The 16,802-nt window shown below is 48.6% G+C and overlaps 1 protein-coding gene across 2 annotated transcripts in view; it reads left to right on the plus strand.

Moving 5' to 3' along the window:
• Positions 1 to 13,258, plus strand: part of LOC137571169 (uncharacterized) — a 112,752-nt gene extending 99,494 nt beyond the window's left edge. For both annotated transcript variants that reach the window (XM_068279968.1, XM_068279969.1), the window contains 2 exons: positions 7,324 to 7,606; positions 13,007 to 13,258. In XM_068279968.1, coding sequence (XP_068136069.1) covers positions 7,324 to 7,606; positions 13,007 to 13,160 — 437 coding nt within the window. In that variant the 3' untranslated portion in view covers positions 13,161 to 13,258. The remainder of the gene's footprint in view (positions 1 to 7,323; positions 7,607 to 13,006) is intronic.
• Positions 13,259 to 16,802: the final 3,544 nt, after the last annotated feature.

Genomic DNA, 16,802 nt, shown 5'->3' on the forward strand with positions numbered 1-16,802 from the left:
CTCTTACCAGCCCTTAGAAGGGCTCGTTGGGTGCTCAGGATGCTGTACAAACAGCTAGAAAGTCAGTGGGGGCACAGAACAGTGGCCTAACTAATGCTTTCCCTATCTGCAGAGAGCTCTCTCCCTGCTCTCACACACAGCACAGCTACAGGCAGACTGTAAAATGGCTGCCGTGATGGAATTTTTATAGGGGTGGATATGGTCTGGGAGGGGGTGCTAACTGATAGGCTGCCATGTGCCTGCTGACTCTGGAGTAAGAGGTCAAAGTTTGGCTCCATGATGATGTATAGGAGACGGGTCGAACACACCATGGGTTTACATGAGGGGGCGGGCTCGAGCACCCGTTCTACTCCATTGAACTATTCACCAGGCAAACAGTTCAGGCCATCACTAATACTGAAGTGCAGCAACAACACTACTCGATAACTGCTGAGAGCCTTGTTATTAACCTCCCTGGTGGTTTGTTGAAATCCGCCAGGGGGCAGCAAATACCTTTTTTTTAAAAAAAAATTTTTCATGTATGTCTCGCTACATGATAGCCGCTGCTGAGCGGCATCCCCCCAGCCCCTCCGATCACCGCCGGCAAACGGAGATCAAGAGATCCCGTTCAAAGAACGGGATCTCTTGGAGGGCTTCCCCCGTCGCCATGGCGACGGGGCGGGATGACGTCACTGACGTCATCAACGTCGTGACGTCAAAGGGGAATCCGATCCACCCCACAGCGCTGCCTGGCACTGATTGGCCAGGCAGCGCACGGGGTCTGTGGGGGGGGGGCTGCTGCGGCAACGGGTATAGCGGCGGATCGTCGGGTAGCGGCGGCGATCAGAGGTTACACGCAGCTAGCAAAGTGCTAGCTGCGTGTAACAAAAAAAAATTATGCAAATCGGCCCAGCGGGGCCTGAGCGGTGCCTCCCGGCGGCATAGCCCGAGCTCAGCTCGGGCTTACCGCCAGGGAGGTTAAAGGACAACTATCAATAAGCATGTGTTGTAAAACCACAATGAACAAATTATGTCTAAGAATTATTTAATAGCTGTGTAAGCATGTCCCTACTTTTCATGTTGATTTTGGAGCCAACAATTTTACTTTGGTTTCTGTAGATTTTACCTGCATCCATTAGCAGATTTGATTATTTTTTATTTGAAATGTAACATTACAGCCATTGTTGGTCTCTGTATTTCTCAGAAGACTTCAGACTAATTTTGTTTGACAGAAAAAAAAAAAAACTTAAATGAAAGTCCCGCCTTGGTGTCAGGTTTCACATACAATGGTACAGAATGCATATTTTACTCCATGTAGCAAATAGACATTTCTTTCTACTTAGGCTGAACATCAGTTCTCTCTTCAGACACTACAGCTATCACTGAAAGCCCCACATGTTATCTGGAAAGCTCCTTCAGTGAGAGAAAGGCAGCTAGCAAAACCTGTCACATGCAAAAGCTAGAGCAGGGGCGCCTGAACCAGCAGGCACTACAGGCGTCCACTTGGGGCGCTGTGCTTGTCACCAGGCGCATTTCCTTGCGTGATATATTGTTATGTTGTTAGCAGAGAAGAGGACAGAATGTCAGAGACTCGAGCGGTGAGGGAGATCACCGTCCCACCTCCATACACTCCCCCCTCCTCCCCCGGCCAATAGAGGAAGAAACAGCTCTGCTGCACGCCTTCACTTCTAAGGCCACCCCCTCTTCACATCAGTGGCCACAGTATTCAGTGAACTCCGTCCCCGCCTCTAATTCCGCCCCCTTGCTAACAGAGTTAGGACGACATGCTGCTCACTTGCAATGGCTGAACTTTCTCATGTCCCCTGCGTCCCCCAGAGACTCCAGCTGCTAGTCACACTGCACTGCAGTGAATGGAGGGACGGTCCGGACCTGTGTGTGTGTGAGGCAGAAGGAATCCTTCACACACACACACACGCACAGCAGCCATGAGGTAGAGAGTGTGATACAGCTGCCTGTGCCAGGAGGAGGGGGAGAGGAGATGACCCGTGACCAGTCTGCTGCTATTACCAGGGAGACTTTGAGTGGATCTGGATAGTGGGACCTCTGCTCCTGTTACTACAATCATCATTATCTGCATCCTGGACAGTACAAACCCTGGCTGCCCAGCATTCTTGATTAATCATTCTCATTATCAGCATATACTGTATTTTACTGTCACTTACAGTATATGCTGATTTTTTTTCAGTAGAACAGCCAGTTGTCATACTGTCCAGGATAGGATAATGATGGGACATGCTGTAACAGGAGCAGAGGCTGGAAAGCACTGTACAGCACTATTTACATAAGCTGAATTGCTGCAGAAAGTTCTGTGTCTCTGGCTGCCCTCCTGAGTGCTGTGTTTCAGCATCTACTTCCCATGTGCTCCATCCCCCTCCCTTCCTGCTTTTTCCTTTCACTGTGTGCCCTGCCAAACAGGACCCTCATGGTGAGACATATTTCTCCTATTCATTCTCCCTCCTGTGACTCCCACTTTCCAGTATCTCTACCTCCTCTCATTCCTCTCTCTACCTATTTCCTCCGCCCAGGGTCACCTGATCGACCAGACAACGATTATTTTCTGTTGAAATGCTTTAGTGTTACGATTATTTTCTGGTGAAATGCTTTAGCATTACGATTATTTTCTTGGTGAAATGCTTTAGCATTACGATTATTTTCTGGTGAAATGCTTTAGCATTACAATTATTTTCTGGTGAAACGCTGCCGCTTTATGATTAAATTCGGGGGGGGGGACGAAAGGTTTTCCCGCCTGGAGTGACAAAATGGCTAGAGGCGCCCCTGAGCTAGAGTACACACAGGGTTCACAGATGTAGGGAGAGGATTCCCCCATCCCCTCAGGATTTACTGGTTTGACACCAATCCCAACATTCATCAGTGAGACACTTTTAAAACATTAAAGGATTGGATATTAAGCAGGAGGAGATATACAGCAGTACTTAGGAACACCTAGACAAGCTATTCCCATTCCTGTTAAAAAAAAAACTAGCCGACCCGCGGCGTAGCATACGCCGCATAAGGGGGCCGTGGGCAGGAAGGGGGTATTGGGCACAGCGGCGGGAGGGGGGTCAGGCCCCCACTCCCACACCTGGGTCCCCATGTGCGCTCCCCCTCCAGCTTAAGCTCAGCAGAACCCCCCTCCCTCACCTGGGTCCCCCATGTGCGCTTCCCCTCCAGCTTAAGCTCAGCAGAACCCCCCCTCTCTCACCTGGGTCCACCATGTGCGCCCCCCCGCCCCCCCTCCAGCTTAAGCTCAGCAGCAGCTGCTATTAGTAAGAGGCAGTGGGCGGGGATGACTCACCTCTTTCGCGTTCCATCGTGCGTTCCACTGTTGTCACTTCCTGCAATGCCGCTCACTGTATTGTAAGTGGACGGCATTACAGGAAGTGACGACAGTGAAAAGCATGCTGAAACGCGGAAGAGGTGAGTCATCCCCACCCGCTGCCTCTAATAGCGGCGGCTGCTGCTGCTGAACTTAAGATAGAGGGGGAGCACTGATGGGTGACCCAGGTGAGGAAGGGGGGTCCAACCCCCCTCCCAGCCGCTGTGCCCAATACCCCCTTCAGCTCGGCGGCAAGTCTGGGACAACCCCCTGGGGGCAGGGTGCTACTTAATAATAATATAAACATTTATATAGCGCTTTTCTCCTGTCGGACTTAAAGCGCTCAAGAGCTGCAGCCACTGGGACAGGCTCAGGAGGCCACCCTGCAGTGTTAGGGAGTCTTGCCTTGAACTCCCTACTGAATAGGTTCTGACGCTAGCCAGGATTCAAACCCTGGCCTCCCATGTCAAAGGCAGTGCACTTAACCAGTACTCCATTCAGCCACTGCTACTTTTTACTTGCTTGGACCGGCCCAGGGGGCAGGGCGCTACTTCTTCTTCTTGCTTGGACCGGTCCAGGGGGCAGGGCGCTACTTCTTCTTCTTGCTTGGACCGGCCCAGGGGGCAGGGCGCTACTTCTTCTTCTTGCTTGGACCGGCCCTGGGGGCAGGGCACTACTTCTTCTTCTTGCTTGAAGGTTGAGGCACTTACTCTATTATATATATAGATGTTGATTGATAGTTGTCCCTTTTTTTGTAACACTGCTTTTTTTATTACAAATATAGCATAGACAAAACATATAACAGTAGAGAGATAAAGAGAAACCAGAAATCAGATAACAATGCAGAAATAAGGAGGATAATCATCAACAAGTAGTATACTGCATATAACAGACTTTAGACTTAAGGCCAGGGGCGTAACTAGACTTAATAGCCCCCCCCCCCCCCTGCAAAAATGATAGCATGGGGCCCCCTTGGTCACTGAACACTAAGGGCTCGATTCACAAAGCGGTGATAACCCAGTTATCACGCCTAAAAGACTTTAAGCGTGATGACCTTTTCACCACTGAGTTATCACCGATTTTTCCTGCTCTTCGCGCGAAGTTACCGCGCGTAAGCGCAAAGTCCCATAGGGCTTAATGGGAGCTTCGCGCGAAGCGTCGGGTGTTGCGCACGCACTTACGTGCGTACGCGCGGCAACTTCGCGCGAGTTTCTTCTTATCATGCCTAAAGTGACTTTAGGCGTGATAAGGGCCTTTTCACCATGGTGCTAACACTTTGCACCGCTTTGTGAATCGAGCCCAAAGTGTTAGCACGCTAGTGAAAAGCCCTTTATCACGCCTAAACTCAGTTTAGGCATGATAAGTTTAGGTGTGATAAGTTTAGGTGTGATAAGTTTAGGTGTGATAAGTTTTTAGGCGTGATAAGTTTAAAGGGACTCCGAGCAGTGCAGAAACTATGGAAAGACGCATATCATTTTAAAGCTCTCTTTCTCCTCTTTCCAATGATATATAAATCACCGCCCTAAGCCTTTTAGTTTTCGCTATTTTTGCGATTGAAATTGCCGCGGCCACTATTTCAATCGCGAAAATAAAGAAAACTAAAAGGCGTACGGCAACGATTTAGGTGTCGCCAGAAAGAGGAGAAAGAGAGCTTTAAAATGATATCCATCTTTCCATAGTTACATTGTATTACACAGGCCGACTTTTTCTGCTGAATGGTGCTGCTGACACTGGGGAAAGTGTCGTCCTGTGTAATACAATATAACTATGGCTTGATGGATATCATTTTAAAGCTCTCTTTCTCCTCTTTCTGACGACCCCTAAATCGTCGCTCTACGCCTTTTAGTTTTCTTTATTTTCGCGATTGAAATCGTGGCCGCGGCAATTTCAATCGCGAAAATAGCGAAAACTAAAAGGCGTAGGGCGGTGATTTATATATCATTGGAAAGAGGAGAAAGAGAGCTTTAAAATGATATGCATCTTTCCATAGTTTCTGCACTGCTCGGAGTCCCTTTAAGCACCAACTGGGTTAGCACCGCAGTACACAGCTGATCAAAAGTTTTGCGCTAGCAAAGTCTGGTGCACTTTGCATAGAGTTTAATGGCGCTGCTTTGCGTGCGGGACTTTGTGCGTGATCTAAACTTATCTAAACTTATCATGCCTAAACTTATCATGCCTAAACTTATCATGCCTAAACTTATCATGCCTAAACTTATCATGCCTAAACTGAGTTTAGGCATGATAAAATGGTTATCACACCTGGGGCTCGATTCACAAAGCGGTGCTAACCCAGTTAGAGACTTTAGGCATGATAACCATTGCACCACTCTGGTGAAAAGCCAGTTTAGGGGCCTGATTCACAAAGCGGTGCTAACAGTTAGCACGCTGGGGAAAAGCCCTTTATCATGCCTAAACTCAGTTTAGGCATGATAAGTTTAGGTGTGATAAGTTTAGGTGTGATAAGTTTAGGCATGATAAGTTTAGGTGTGATAAGTTTAGGCATGATAAGTTTAAGCACCAACTGGGTTAGCACCGCAGTGCACAGCTGATCAAAAGTTTTGCGCTAGCAAAGTCTGGTGCACTTCGCATAGAGTTTAATGGCGCTGCTTTGCGTGCGGGACTTTGCGTGCGATCTAAACTTATCTAAACTTAGCATGCCTAAACTTATCATGCCTAAACTTATCACGCCTAAACTTATCACGCCTAAACTGACTTTTCACCAGCATGGTGCAATGGTTATCATGCCTAAAGTCTCTAGCTGAGTTAGCACCGCTTTGTGAATCGAGCCCAAGGTGTGATAAGTTTAGGCATGATAAGTTTAGGTGTGATAAGTTTAGGCATGATAAGTTTAAGCGCCAACTGCGTTAGCACCGCAGTGCACAGCTGATCAAAAGTTTTACGCTAGCAAAGTCTGGTGCACTTCGTATAAAGTTTAATGGCGCTGCTTTGCGTGCGGGACTTTGCATGCGATCTAAACTTATCTAAACTTAGCATGCCTAAACTTATCACACCTAAACTTATCATGCCTAAACTTATCACACCTAGGGCCTGATTCACAAAGCGGTGCTAACAGTTAGCACCCTGGTGAAAAGCCCTTTATCACGCCTAAACTCAGTTTAGGCATGATAAGTTTGGGTATGAGGGGCTCGATTCACAAAGCGGTGCTAACCCAGTTAGAGACTTTAGGCATGATAACCATTGCACCACTCTGGTGAAAAGCCAGTTTAGGTGTGATAAGTTTAGGCATGATAAGTTTAGGTGTGATAAGTTTAGGCATGCTAAGTTTAGATAAGTTTAGATCGCTTGCAAAGTCCCGCACGCAAAGCAGCGCCATTAAACTTTATACGAAGTGCACCAGTCTTTGCTAGCGTAAAACTTTTGATCAGCTGTGCACTGCGGTGCTAACGCAGTTGGTGCTTAAACTTATCATGCCTAAACTTATCACACCTAAACTTATCATGCCTAAACTTATCACACCTAAACTTATCACACCTAAACTTATCATGCCTAAACTGAGTTTAGGCATGATAAAGGGCTTTTCACCAGGGTGCTAACTGTTAGCACCGCTTTGTGAATCAGGCCCGATAAGTTTAGACATGATGGGCTTGATTCACAAAGCGGTGATAACCCAGTTATCACGCCTAAAAGACTTTAGGCGTGATGACCTTTTCACCACTGAGTTATCACCGCTTTTTCCTGCTCTTCTACACTTATCTAAACTTAGCATGCCTAAACTTATCACACCTAAACGTATCATACCTAAACTTATCACGCCTAAACTGGCTTTTCACCAGCGTGGTGCAATGGTTATCATGCCTAAAGTCTCTAACTGGGTTATCACCGATTTGTGAATCGAGCCCTATGAGGGTCACATGATCAGGAGGCGGTGAATGGCAACAGGGAGTGTTCTGCATCAGGAAGCAGGAAAAAGTGACAAATTATACTATTATAATCAATGGTTCCCCAAAATGTTTTAATGTGTATCTGGTTGTATTTTATTAACATAGGTGGAAATGTTGCCCTCCGTGGTGTAGCAACACAGTCCTCTATCCTCGATGGCTTTGCTGCCAATAACGCCATTGATGGAAATTTGGACTATAATTTATTTTCTGGCTCCTGTGCCCACACCGGTGATGATGTCTCCCCCTGGTGGAGGGTGGACTTACTGCAGCCGCATACAATCTCCAAAGTCATCATAACCAACAGAGGTGACTGCTGCTGGGAGCGGCTGGCCGGTGCCAGTATCCTTGTCGGGAACTCTACAGAAAACAATGGAAATAATAATCCAAGGTGACTATTACTATTTATGTAACTTTTACAATGTTATTAGTGCTTCTATTGATTTAGCTCACTGGTCGCTGTCACTGGTCACTGGTCACTGTCACTGGTCACTGTCAAAAGTATTGAATGTGTGACCATTAAGAAGAAAAGGACAAGTATAATAAAGTATATCAATCACCTTCAGATTTCTCCCTGATCAATAATGACATGTGGGTATAATAAGCTACTGATTTGGCTCCCCTGAAGAGGTAGGAGGTTCCTGTGTTCCCTATTGTACACCAGCTCTAATATCTCCACATCTGTAATGCAGCTCATTGCTCACAGATTCCAGAGTCCAGCGGCTGGACGCTGACCCCGGCAGAATTACGGGTTAGGTGTCCTCTGGTTGCTAGGCGCACACCATCTCCTCTAGTTCTGGCAGAGGTGGGTGTGGCTTCAGCACTGGCATGAGAGACGGGGTATTTAAACCCTGAACTCTCAATCCACCAGTACTGTTGCATCTCCCCACACAGCTGCAGCATCTGTGCACGCTGTCTCTGCTCCCTGCCTGGCTAAGTCTGTGCTGGCAGTCTACACTGCATACTTGCCTGTCAGTTTGTATTGTCCCTGCCAGTCTGATCCCTGCCAGTCTGATCCCTGCGAGTCCTGTCACTCCAGTCTGATCCCTGCTAGTCCGGTTAGCCCAGTCTGATCCCTGCTAGTCCTGTTAGCCCAGTCTGATCCCTGCCAGTCCTGTCACTCCAGTCTGATCCCTGCCAGTCCTGTCCCTGCCAGTCTGATCCCTGCCAGTCCTGTTAGCCCAGTCTGATCCCTGCCAGTCCTGTCTCTCCAGTCTGATCCCTGCCAGTCCTGTCACTCCAGTCTGATCCCTGCCAGTCCTGTCACTCCAGTCTGATCCCTGCCAGTCCTGTCCCTGCCAGTCTGATCCCTGCCACTCATGTCTCAGCCCAGGGCCGGGCCGAGGCATAAGCTGGAGAGGCTCCAGCCTCAGGGCACAGTGTAGGAGGGGGAACACAATTCATTCAGCTGTCATTCCTAATTGTGTATGAAGCAGAAAGAAATAAGAAAAGGGGATACATAGCAGTGACTGCAAGCCAGATAACTAGATATTAAGGTGTTGGGGAGGTTGTGGGCCATGTGGCCCTCTTAGTCTAATAGCAATCAGTGTGTGACGGCTGGGGTGGGAGGAATGGAAGGGCGCACTTTGGCGTCTCAGCCTTGGGTGCTGGAGGACCTTGTCCCTGCTCTGTCTCAGCCAGTCTGATGCCTGCTAGTCCTGTCCCTGCCAGTCTGATCCCTGCTACTCATGTCTCAGCCAGTCTGAACCCTGTCAGTCCTGTCACTCCAGTCTGATCCCTGCCAGTCCTGTCACTCCAGTCTGATCCCTGCCACTCATGTCTCAGCCAGTCTGATGCCTGCTAGTCCTGTCCCTGCCAGTCTGATCCCTGCTACTCATGTCTCAGCCAGTCTGAACCCTGTCAGTCCTGTCACTCCAGTCTGATCCCTGCCAGTCCTGTCACTCCAGTCTGATCCCTGCCGGTCCTTTCACTCCAGTCCGATCCCTGCCAGTCCTGTCGTTCCAGTCTGATCCCTGCCGGTCCTGTTACCCCAGTCTGATCGCTGCCAGTCCTGTCGCTCCAGTCTGATCCCTGCCGGTCCTGTCATTCCAGTCTGATCCCTGCCAGTCCTGTCACTCCAGCCTGATCCCTGCCGGTAATGTCATTCCAGTCTGATCCCTGCCACTCCTTTCACTCCAGTCTGATCCCTGCCAGTCCTCTCACTCCAGTCTGATCCCTGCCAGTCCAATCACCCCAGTCTGATCCCTGCCAGTCCTGTCCTTCCAGTCATATCCCCGCCAGTCCTGTCACTCCAGCCTGATCCCTGCCAGTCCTGTCACTCCAGTCTGATCCCTGCCAGTCCTGTCCTTCCAATCTGATCCCTGCCAGTCCTGTCCTTCCAGTCTGATCCCTGCCAGTCCTCCCGTTACCCCAGTCTGATCCCCGCCAGTCCTGTCACTCCAGTCTGATCCCCACCATTTCTGTCCTTACAGTCTGATCCCCGCCAGTCCTGTCCTTCCAGTCTGATCCCCGCCAGTCCTGTCACTTCAGACTGATCCCCGCCAGTCCTGTCACTCCAGTCTGATCCCTGCCGGTCCTGTCACTCCAGTCTGATCACTGCCAGTCCTGTCACTCCAGTCTGATCCCTGCCAGTACTGTCACTCCAGTCTGATCCCTGCCAGTCCTGTCACTCCAGTCTGATCCCGCGCTGGTCCTGTCACTCCAGTCTGATCCCTGCCGGTCCAATCACTTAAAACTGATCCCTGCCAGTCCTCTCTTTCCAGTCTGATCCCTGCTGGTCCTGTCACTCCTGTCTGATCCCTGCCGGTCCTGTCACTTCAGCCTGATCCCTGCCAGTCCTTTCACTCCAGTCTGATCCCTGCCAGTCCTGTCACTCCAGCCTGATCCCTGCCAGTCCTGTCACTCCAGCCTGATCCCTGCCGGTCCTGTCACTCCAGTCTGATCTCCGCCAGTCCTGTCACTTCATTCTGATCCCTGCCAGTCCTGTCACTCCTGTCTGATCCCTGCCAGTTCAATCACTCCAGTCTGATTCCTGCCAGTACTGTCACTCCAGTCTGATCCCTGCCAATCCTGTCTCTCCAGTCTTATCCCTGCCAGTCCTGTCACTCCAGTCTGATCCCTGCCAGTCCAATCACTCCAGTCTGATCCCTGCCAGTCCTGTCCTTCCAGTCAGATCCCTGCCAGTCCTGTCACTCCAGTCTCATCCCTGTCAGTCCTGTCACTACAGTCTGATCCCTGCCATTCCTGTATCTCCAGTCTGATCCCTGCAAGTCCTGTCACTCCAGTCTGATCCCTGCCAGTCCAATCACTGCAGTCTGATCCCTGCCAGTCCTGTCCTTCCAGTCAGATCCCTGCCAGTCCTGTCACTCCAGTCTCATCCCTGCCAGTCCTGTCACTACAGTCTGATCCATGCCATTCCTGTCACTCCAGTCTGATTCCTGCCAGTCCTGTCACTCCAGTCTGATCCCTGCCAGTCCTGTCACTCCAGTATGATCCCTGCCGGTCCTGTCACTTCAGCCTGATCTCTGCCGGTCCTGTCACTCCAGTCTGATCTCCGCCGGTCCTTTCACTCCAGTCTGATCCCTGCCAGTCCTGTCACTCCAGTCTGATCCCTGCCAGTCCTGTCACTCCAGTCTGATTCCTGCCAGTCCTGTCACTCCAGTCTGATCCCTGCTAGTACTGTCACTCCAGTCTGATCCCTGACAGTTCTGTCTCTCCAGTCTGATCCCTGCCAGTCCAATCACTCCAGTCTGATCCCTGCCAGTCCTGTCCTTCCAGTCAGATCCCTGCCAGTCCTGTCACTCTAGTCTCATCCCTGCCAGTCCTGTCACTACAGTCTGATCCCTGCCATTCCTGTCACTCCAGTCGGATTCCTGCCAGTCCTGTCACTCCAGTCTGATTCCTGCCAGTTCTGTCACTACAGTATGATCCCTGCCAGTCCTGTCAGTCCAGTCAGATTGCTGCCAGTCCTGTCATTCCAGTCTGATTCCTGCCAGTCCTGTCACTCCAGTCTGATTCCTGCCAGTCCTGTCACTCCAGTCTGATCCCTGCTGGTCCTGTCACTCCCGTCTGATTCCTGCGAGTCCTGTCACTCCAGCCTGCTCCCTGCCAGTCCTGTCACTCCAGTCTGATCCCTGCCAGTCCAATCTCTGCAGTCTGATACCTGCCATTCCTGTCACTCCAATCTGATCCCTGCCAGTCCTGTCCTTCCAGTCTGATTCCTGTCAGTCCTGTCACTCCAGTCTCATCTCTGCAAGTCCTGTCACTCCAGTCTGATCCCTGCCAGTCCTGTCACTCCAGTCGGATTCCTGCCAGTCCTGTCACTACAGTCTGATCCCCGCCAGTCCTGTCACTACAGTCTGATTCCTGCCAGTCCTGTCATGCCTATTCTACTCTGCTAGCCTAGTCACTTGCCTGTCTGTCATTACCTTTCACCTTTTTTCTCCAGTGTGACCTGTCACTACCCGTCTTCCCTGTCCACTAGTCTGATGCCTGTCAGTGCAGCCCCATCAGTGTAGCCTGTGAATACAGCCCTGTCAGTCACTGCCCCTGTCAGTACAGCCCTGTCTATGTGGCCCTCTCAGTACAGCCCATTCTTTTCCTACTGGGCTGTCTAAACCCAGGCTGCACACTCCAGGACTTCAGTACTTACCCAGCATCCCCTGTCCAGTATTTTGGTACTTATAAAGCTAGTCGTCATTCCGCCTGCTCCATCTGGCCTGTCCTTTCCTGCCTATCACATCCAGTCCATCCTGCCCAGTCCTCCGAGTAATGGGGCCCATTTCCACTGTGCCAGTGTGCATTTTACGAGATGCATGCTGATGCTTGCAGTAATGCATCTGAATAGCTGTGCTATAAATCTGAGATGGTGTAAAAGGAAGAAATTTTACAAACCTCCAACCCCCTCCAGGTTCCTGCACTACCCGGATCCTCCACAACAGGCCCCAAACAATATTCCAGCCAGGTACAGCATACACAGTCCAGCCGCGCAAATTGTGGATGATCAAGGCAGCGTAGAAGGATGGCGAGGGAGGGATCAGCCTGCAGGGGGCTGGAGGAAGCCCCATGTATGTATTATTCTTCCTTTCACACCATCTCAGGTTTACTTTAAAGAGACTCCGTAACAAAAATTGCATCCTGTTTCTTATTATCCTACAAGTTCCAAAAGCTATTCTAATGTGTTCTGGCTTACTGTAGCACGTTCTACTATAACCATCTCTGTAATAAATCAACTTATCTCTCTCTTGTCAGACTTGTCAGCCTGTGTCTGGAAGCGTGCCAAGTTCTTCAGTGTTGTGGTTCTGTGATGCATCTCCCCCCTCCAGGCCCATCTCTGCACACTGCCTGTGTATTATTTAGATAAGGGCAGCTTCTCTCTTATCTTTTACAAGCTGGATAAATCCTCCTCTGAGCTGGCTGGGCTTTCACATACTGAGGAATTACATATGGGGAGAGCTGTCTGCACTCTGCAGGAAGAAACAGCCTGACACTTCAGTGGAAGATAGCTGCAGGGGGAAAGAAACACACAAATGATCTCTTGAGATTCAAAAGGAAGGCTGTATACAGCCTGCTTGTGTATGGATGTATTTTCTATGTGTGGACATACTGTACATCAACCTACTTCCTGTTTTGGTGGCCATTTTGTTTGTTTATAAACAAACTTTTTAAAACTGTTTTTAACCACTTTTAATGCGGCGAGGAGCGGCGAAATTGTGACAGAGGGTAATAGGAGATGTCCCCTAACACACTGGTATGTTTACTTTTGTGCGATTTTAACAATACAGATTCTCTTTAAGTCTGATTACTTCATTTTTTTATTTCTTCTCCATAGCTGCGCAGTGATCTCCTTCATACAGAACCGTGACGCTCTGACCTTCCTGTGTAACGATATGATTGGCCAATATGTGAACATCGTCATTAAAGGGAAGACGGAATACCTCCAGCTGTGTGAAGTTCAGGTGTTTGGGGTGCCTGCCACGGGATAATCAGCGGTGATGGAGATATGACTGGGGTGGGTGTTATATTATAGTCACCACCATTCAGGATTCTATCAAAAAAGAATAAAATGCAACAAATAAATGTCCATCCGAGTTATTGCTATTCATTGTTGAATACCATTTTGTACTCATGTATTATTAACTTTTTAAGAACACTTAACAATTGTTTAAAGACACTTCCAGAAGGAGTTTTTACAGTCCCTGTGGTGTTAACAAGTATAAGATCTATCTATCTATCTATCTATCTATCTATCTATCTATCTATCTATCTATCTATCTATCTATCTATCTATCTATCATAGAAGATGTCTTCCTATATTCTCTGTCTCCAACGCCTCTGACTCTACTTCCTGATTAGCGGAAGTAGAGTCAGCAGCATTGGAGACATAGAAGACCGGCGTCATGCAGAGCGCCATTGCCTGGAGCCAGGAGGAGGTGAGACTCCCTGCCCGCTGGCACTGCTGTCATTTCTGGAGGGGGGAGTGCTGAAAAGGGAGCTGGAGGTGAGGGAGTTGGGCCTCCCTTCCCACTGCTGTGTGTGCCCGCTGCTCCCCTCTTTCTTCACTTTTGTTCCCAATCCAGTAGCCAATAGTAATGTAGGTTACATCTTCAGCCTCCTTTGCTTTGCATATAAACATTCCAGTTTCCGTTCAGCCTTTGCAGCATTACTCTCAATGGCCTCCATTCACTAAGGGTTGTTCGATAAAATAATTTAGGTCAGTTAAATACCATATTCAGTAGAAGTTGGGTAATACACCAAAAAGCATGCTTCAGTTCACTAAGCCCTGCTCGGTAAGTCTCACCAGTTGTGCAGAAGGTCAGGCAGGAAGCTCTGAGTCTTCCCACAAGTGGTGTGCATGAGTCGGGGAGGAAGGGGTGCGGGGTTCTGTCCGGTACATCCCTGGCATCTTTTTAGATGTGCTGCAGCCAGATCTAAGTTAGCTCTTTTGTATACCAGTATATGCACATCTAAAAGGATACAGAAAAGCCTTTTTACAATAAATTTCTCCTTCTCATGCTCTGTCATTCTGTACCCCACCCCAGAGTACCGGACCAAAATTGGGTGAGAAGCAGGGCTGTGTGGCTCTCCCTATTGGCTGTCTGCTACAACTGTCAACGTTACAGCATAAAGAGTCTGAATTACTGGTTGGTCAGAGATAGACATTAAGACCAAAAAATTTTACTTGATTTACCGAGTGCGTTAATCTTTGTGAATTTCAATTTTTGACATTTCTTGAGGTATTTACCGCACTAGCTGGTTTACGTTTCAATGTAGTATTAGGTTTAGTGAATTGAAATTTGGCAAGGGGATTGGTAAAATCAGTGGTTTTTCTGCATTATCAAATGTCTTCGTGAATTGAGGCCTATGTGACTGCAGTGAGCAGCACTATCTGAAGGAGGAGAGGTCCACGTAGTTTCACTAACCCAATGGCTGACAGATATGGGCGGAGTCAGAGGAATCAAGAGCCTGTCTGACCAGTACAAGCTCCACCCATGTTCTGTCCTCCTAAAGGTTCTCCATGTTGTATAAAGTGGGTGGGGCACTGGCAGGAGAAAAAGCTGCACTGGGTCTTTTATTTATTTATTGGGGGGGGGGGGGGGGTAAGGAGGGGTTGTAATATAGCTAGAGTCAACAGCTGAAGAAATGTTACCGCTTTGCTTTAATTTGTTTTAACAGAATTGCATTTAACAGAATTGAGTTCTATAAAAATAATACAAACTCATATATTTTATTGCAGCCCTCATTATATGCAGAATATCTTGCTGTTTCATACAGCCCTTCAGATGCTTCCTTAGTGACATCATTAACGTTTGGGTACACCACTTCCATTATATCAGCCATATACTCTTTACATCAATAAAACAATAAAAGGCAGTCATGAAACCATCTTCTTCTAAATGATTTGTCCCGCTGCCAATATCAATGAAGTATTGGAAAACATACATACTAATACTGTTCAGGGCTGTGGTATCGCCGTACTCAGGAGAAGTAATATAATGTGTTTTGTGGTGTATTTTTACACATACCCATGCTGAGTGGGAGAAAGATCTCTGTAAATGGACAATTGTGTGTAAAAAAAAACACATTATACTACTTCTCCTGAGTACGGCGGTACCACATGTGTGACACTTTTTTGCAACCTAAGTGCGCTAAGGGGCCCAAAGTCTTATGAGTACCTCTAGGATTTCACAGGTAATTTTGCGACATTTGGTTTCTAGACTACTCCTCACGGTTTAGGGCCCCTAAAATGCCAGGGCAGTATAGGAACCCCACAAGTGGCCCCATTTTAGAAAGAAGACACCCCAAGGTATTCCGTTAGGTGTATGGTGAGTTCATAAAAGATTTGATTTTTTTGTCACAAGTTAGTGGAAAATGACACTTTGTGAAAAAAAACAATAAAAATCAATTTCCGCTAACTTGTGACAAAAAATAAAATCTACTATGAACTCACCATACTACTAATGGAATACCTTGGGGTGTCTTCTTTCTAAAATGGGGTCATTTGTGGGGTTCCTATACTGCCCTGGCATTTTAGGGGTCCTAAACTGTGAGGAGGAGTCTAGAAACCAAATGCCTCAAAATGACCTGTGAAATTCTAAAGGTACTCATAGGACGTTGGGCCCCCTTAGCGCAACTAGGCTGCAAAAAAGTGTCACACATGTGGTATCGCCGTACTCATGAGAAGTAGTATAATGTGTTTTGTGGTGTATTTTTACACATACCCATGCTGGATGGGAGAAATATCTCTGTAAATGTCAGTGCAAACAAAGGAAAGCGGGGTTCCAGCACTCAACGGAAGATGCAACAGGGGGCTGGGCTGGGCTATACTGTATTGTAACTGTGTGGATGCAAGGCCCTCTTTGGCTGCGTGCTCCGGCAGGAAAGAAGCAATATACTTGTAAGCGTAGAGAGAGAAGGCAAAGCCAGCACTGCAGTTAGGGTTCTTTAATTGTTGAAAGCTTAAAACACTCACAGTTGTGTAGTAGCCAGATGTACAGGCAGGTTAAGTGGGCGCCAGGTCTGAAGTCCCCTGCGGACGACCGTTTCGCGCCGAATGCGCTTGTTCACCGCTGAGGGGAAGTTGGGGCGGGCTGCCTCGACGTGGGTTAATATCCGCGTCACGGCGGCACTTCCGCCTTCGTCAGCCAGCCACGCCCCCGTTGCTAAGTCACACCATGACGCTCACTCATCCCGCAAGCAGGACAGAAAGCGTCCATATTTCCGGCAACAGTGCGTACGCCCACAGGCACGCCCAGCCGCGCCATCCAGCGCACAGCCAATCAGCCCAGGGGTGCGCACCATATGACTGCTGTTAGTAAACAGCAGGTCATGTGCGCATACTGAGAGAGTGCGTACTATATTAGAGGCACATAAATAAACAGCATAACCCAGGGCTGAAGGAGGCAGGCGGTGGAGGCAGGGACAGGAACGCCCGCGGGCGCAACACAAAGTGTCGGAGTGGCTAGACATAAAAGCAAATACCAAAAGGTATATATGCAGTAAGGAACATAAAAGGGGAGGGAGAGGAGTAGGGAGGGAAACAGGACGGTTGTACAATAGACCGCATACCAACCGCAGAGAGGACGAGAACGTGTATGGAGGCAAAGTCATGCGCACTCCCGGCCGCG

Source organism: Hyperolius riggenbachi, chromosome 4 (genome assembly GCF_040937935.1).
Source record: "Hyperolius riggenbachi isolate aHypRig1 chromosome 4, aHypRig1.pri, whole genome shotgun sequence".
In the NCBI taxonomy this organism is placed as follows: domain Eukaryota; kingdom Metazoa; phylum Chordata; class Amphibia; order Anura; family Hyperoliidae; genus Hyperolius; species Hyperolius riggenbachi.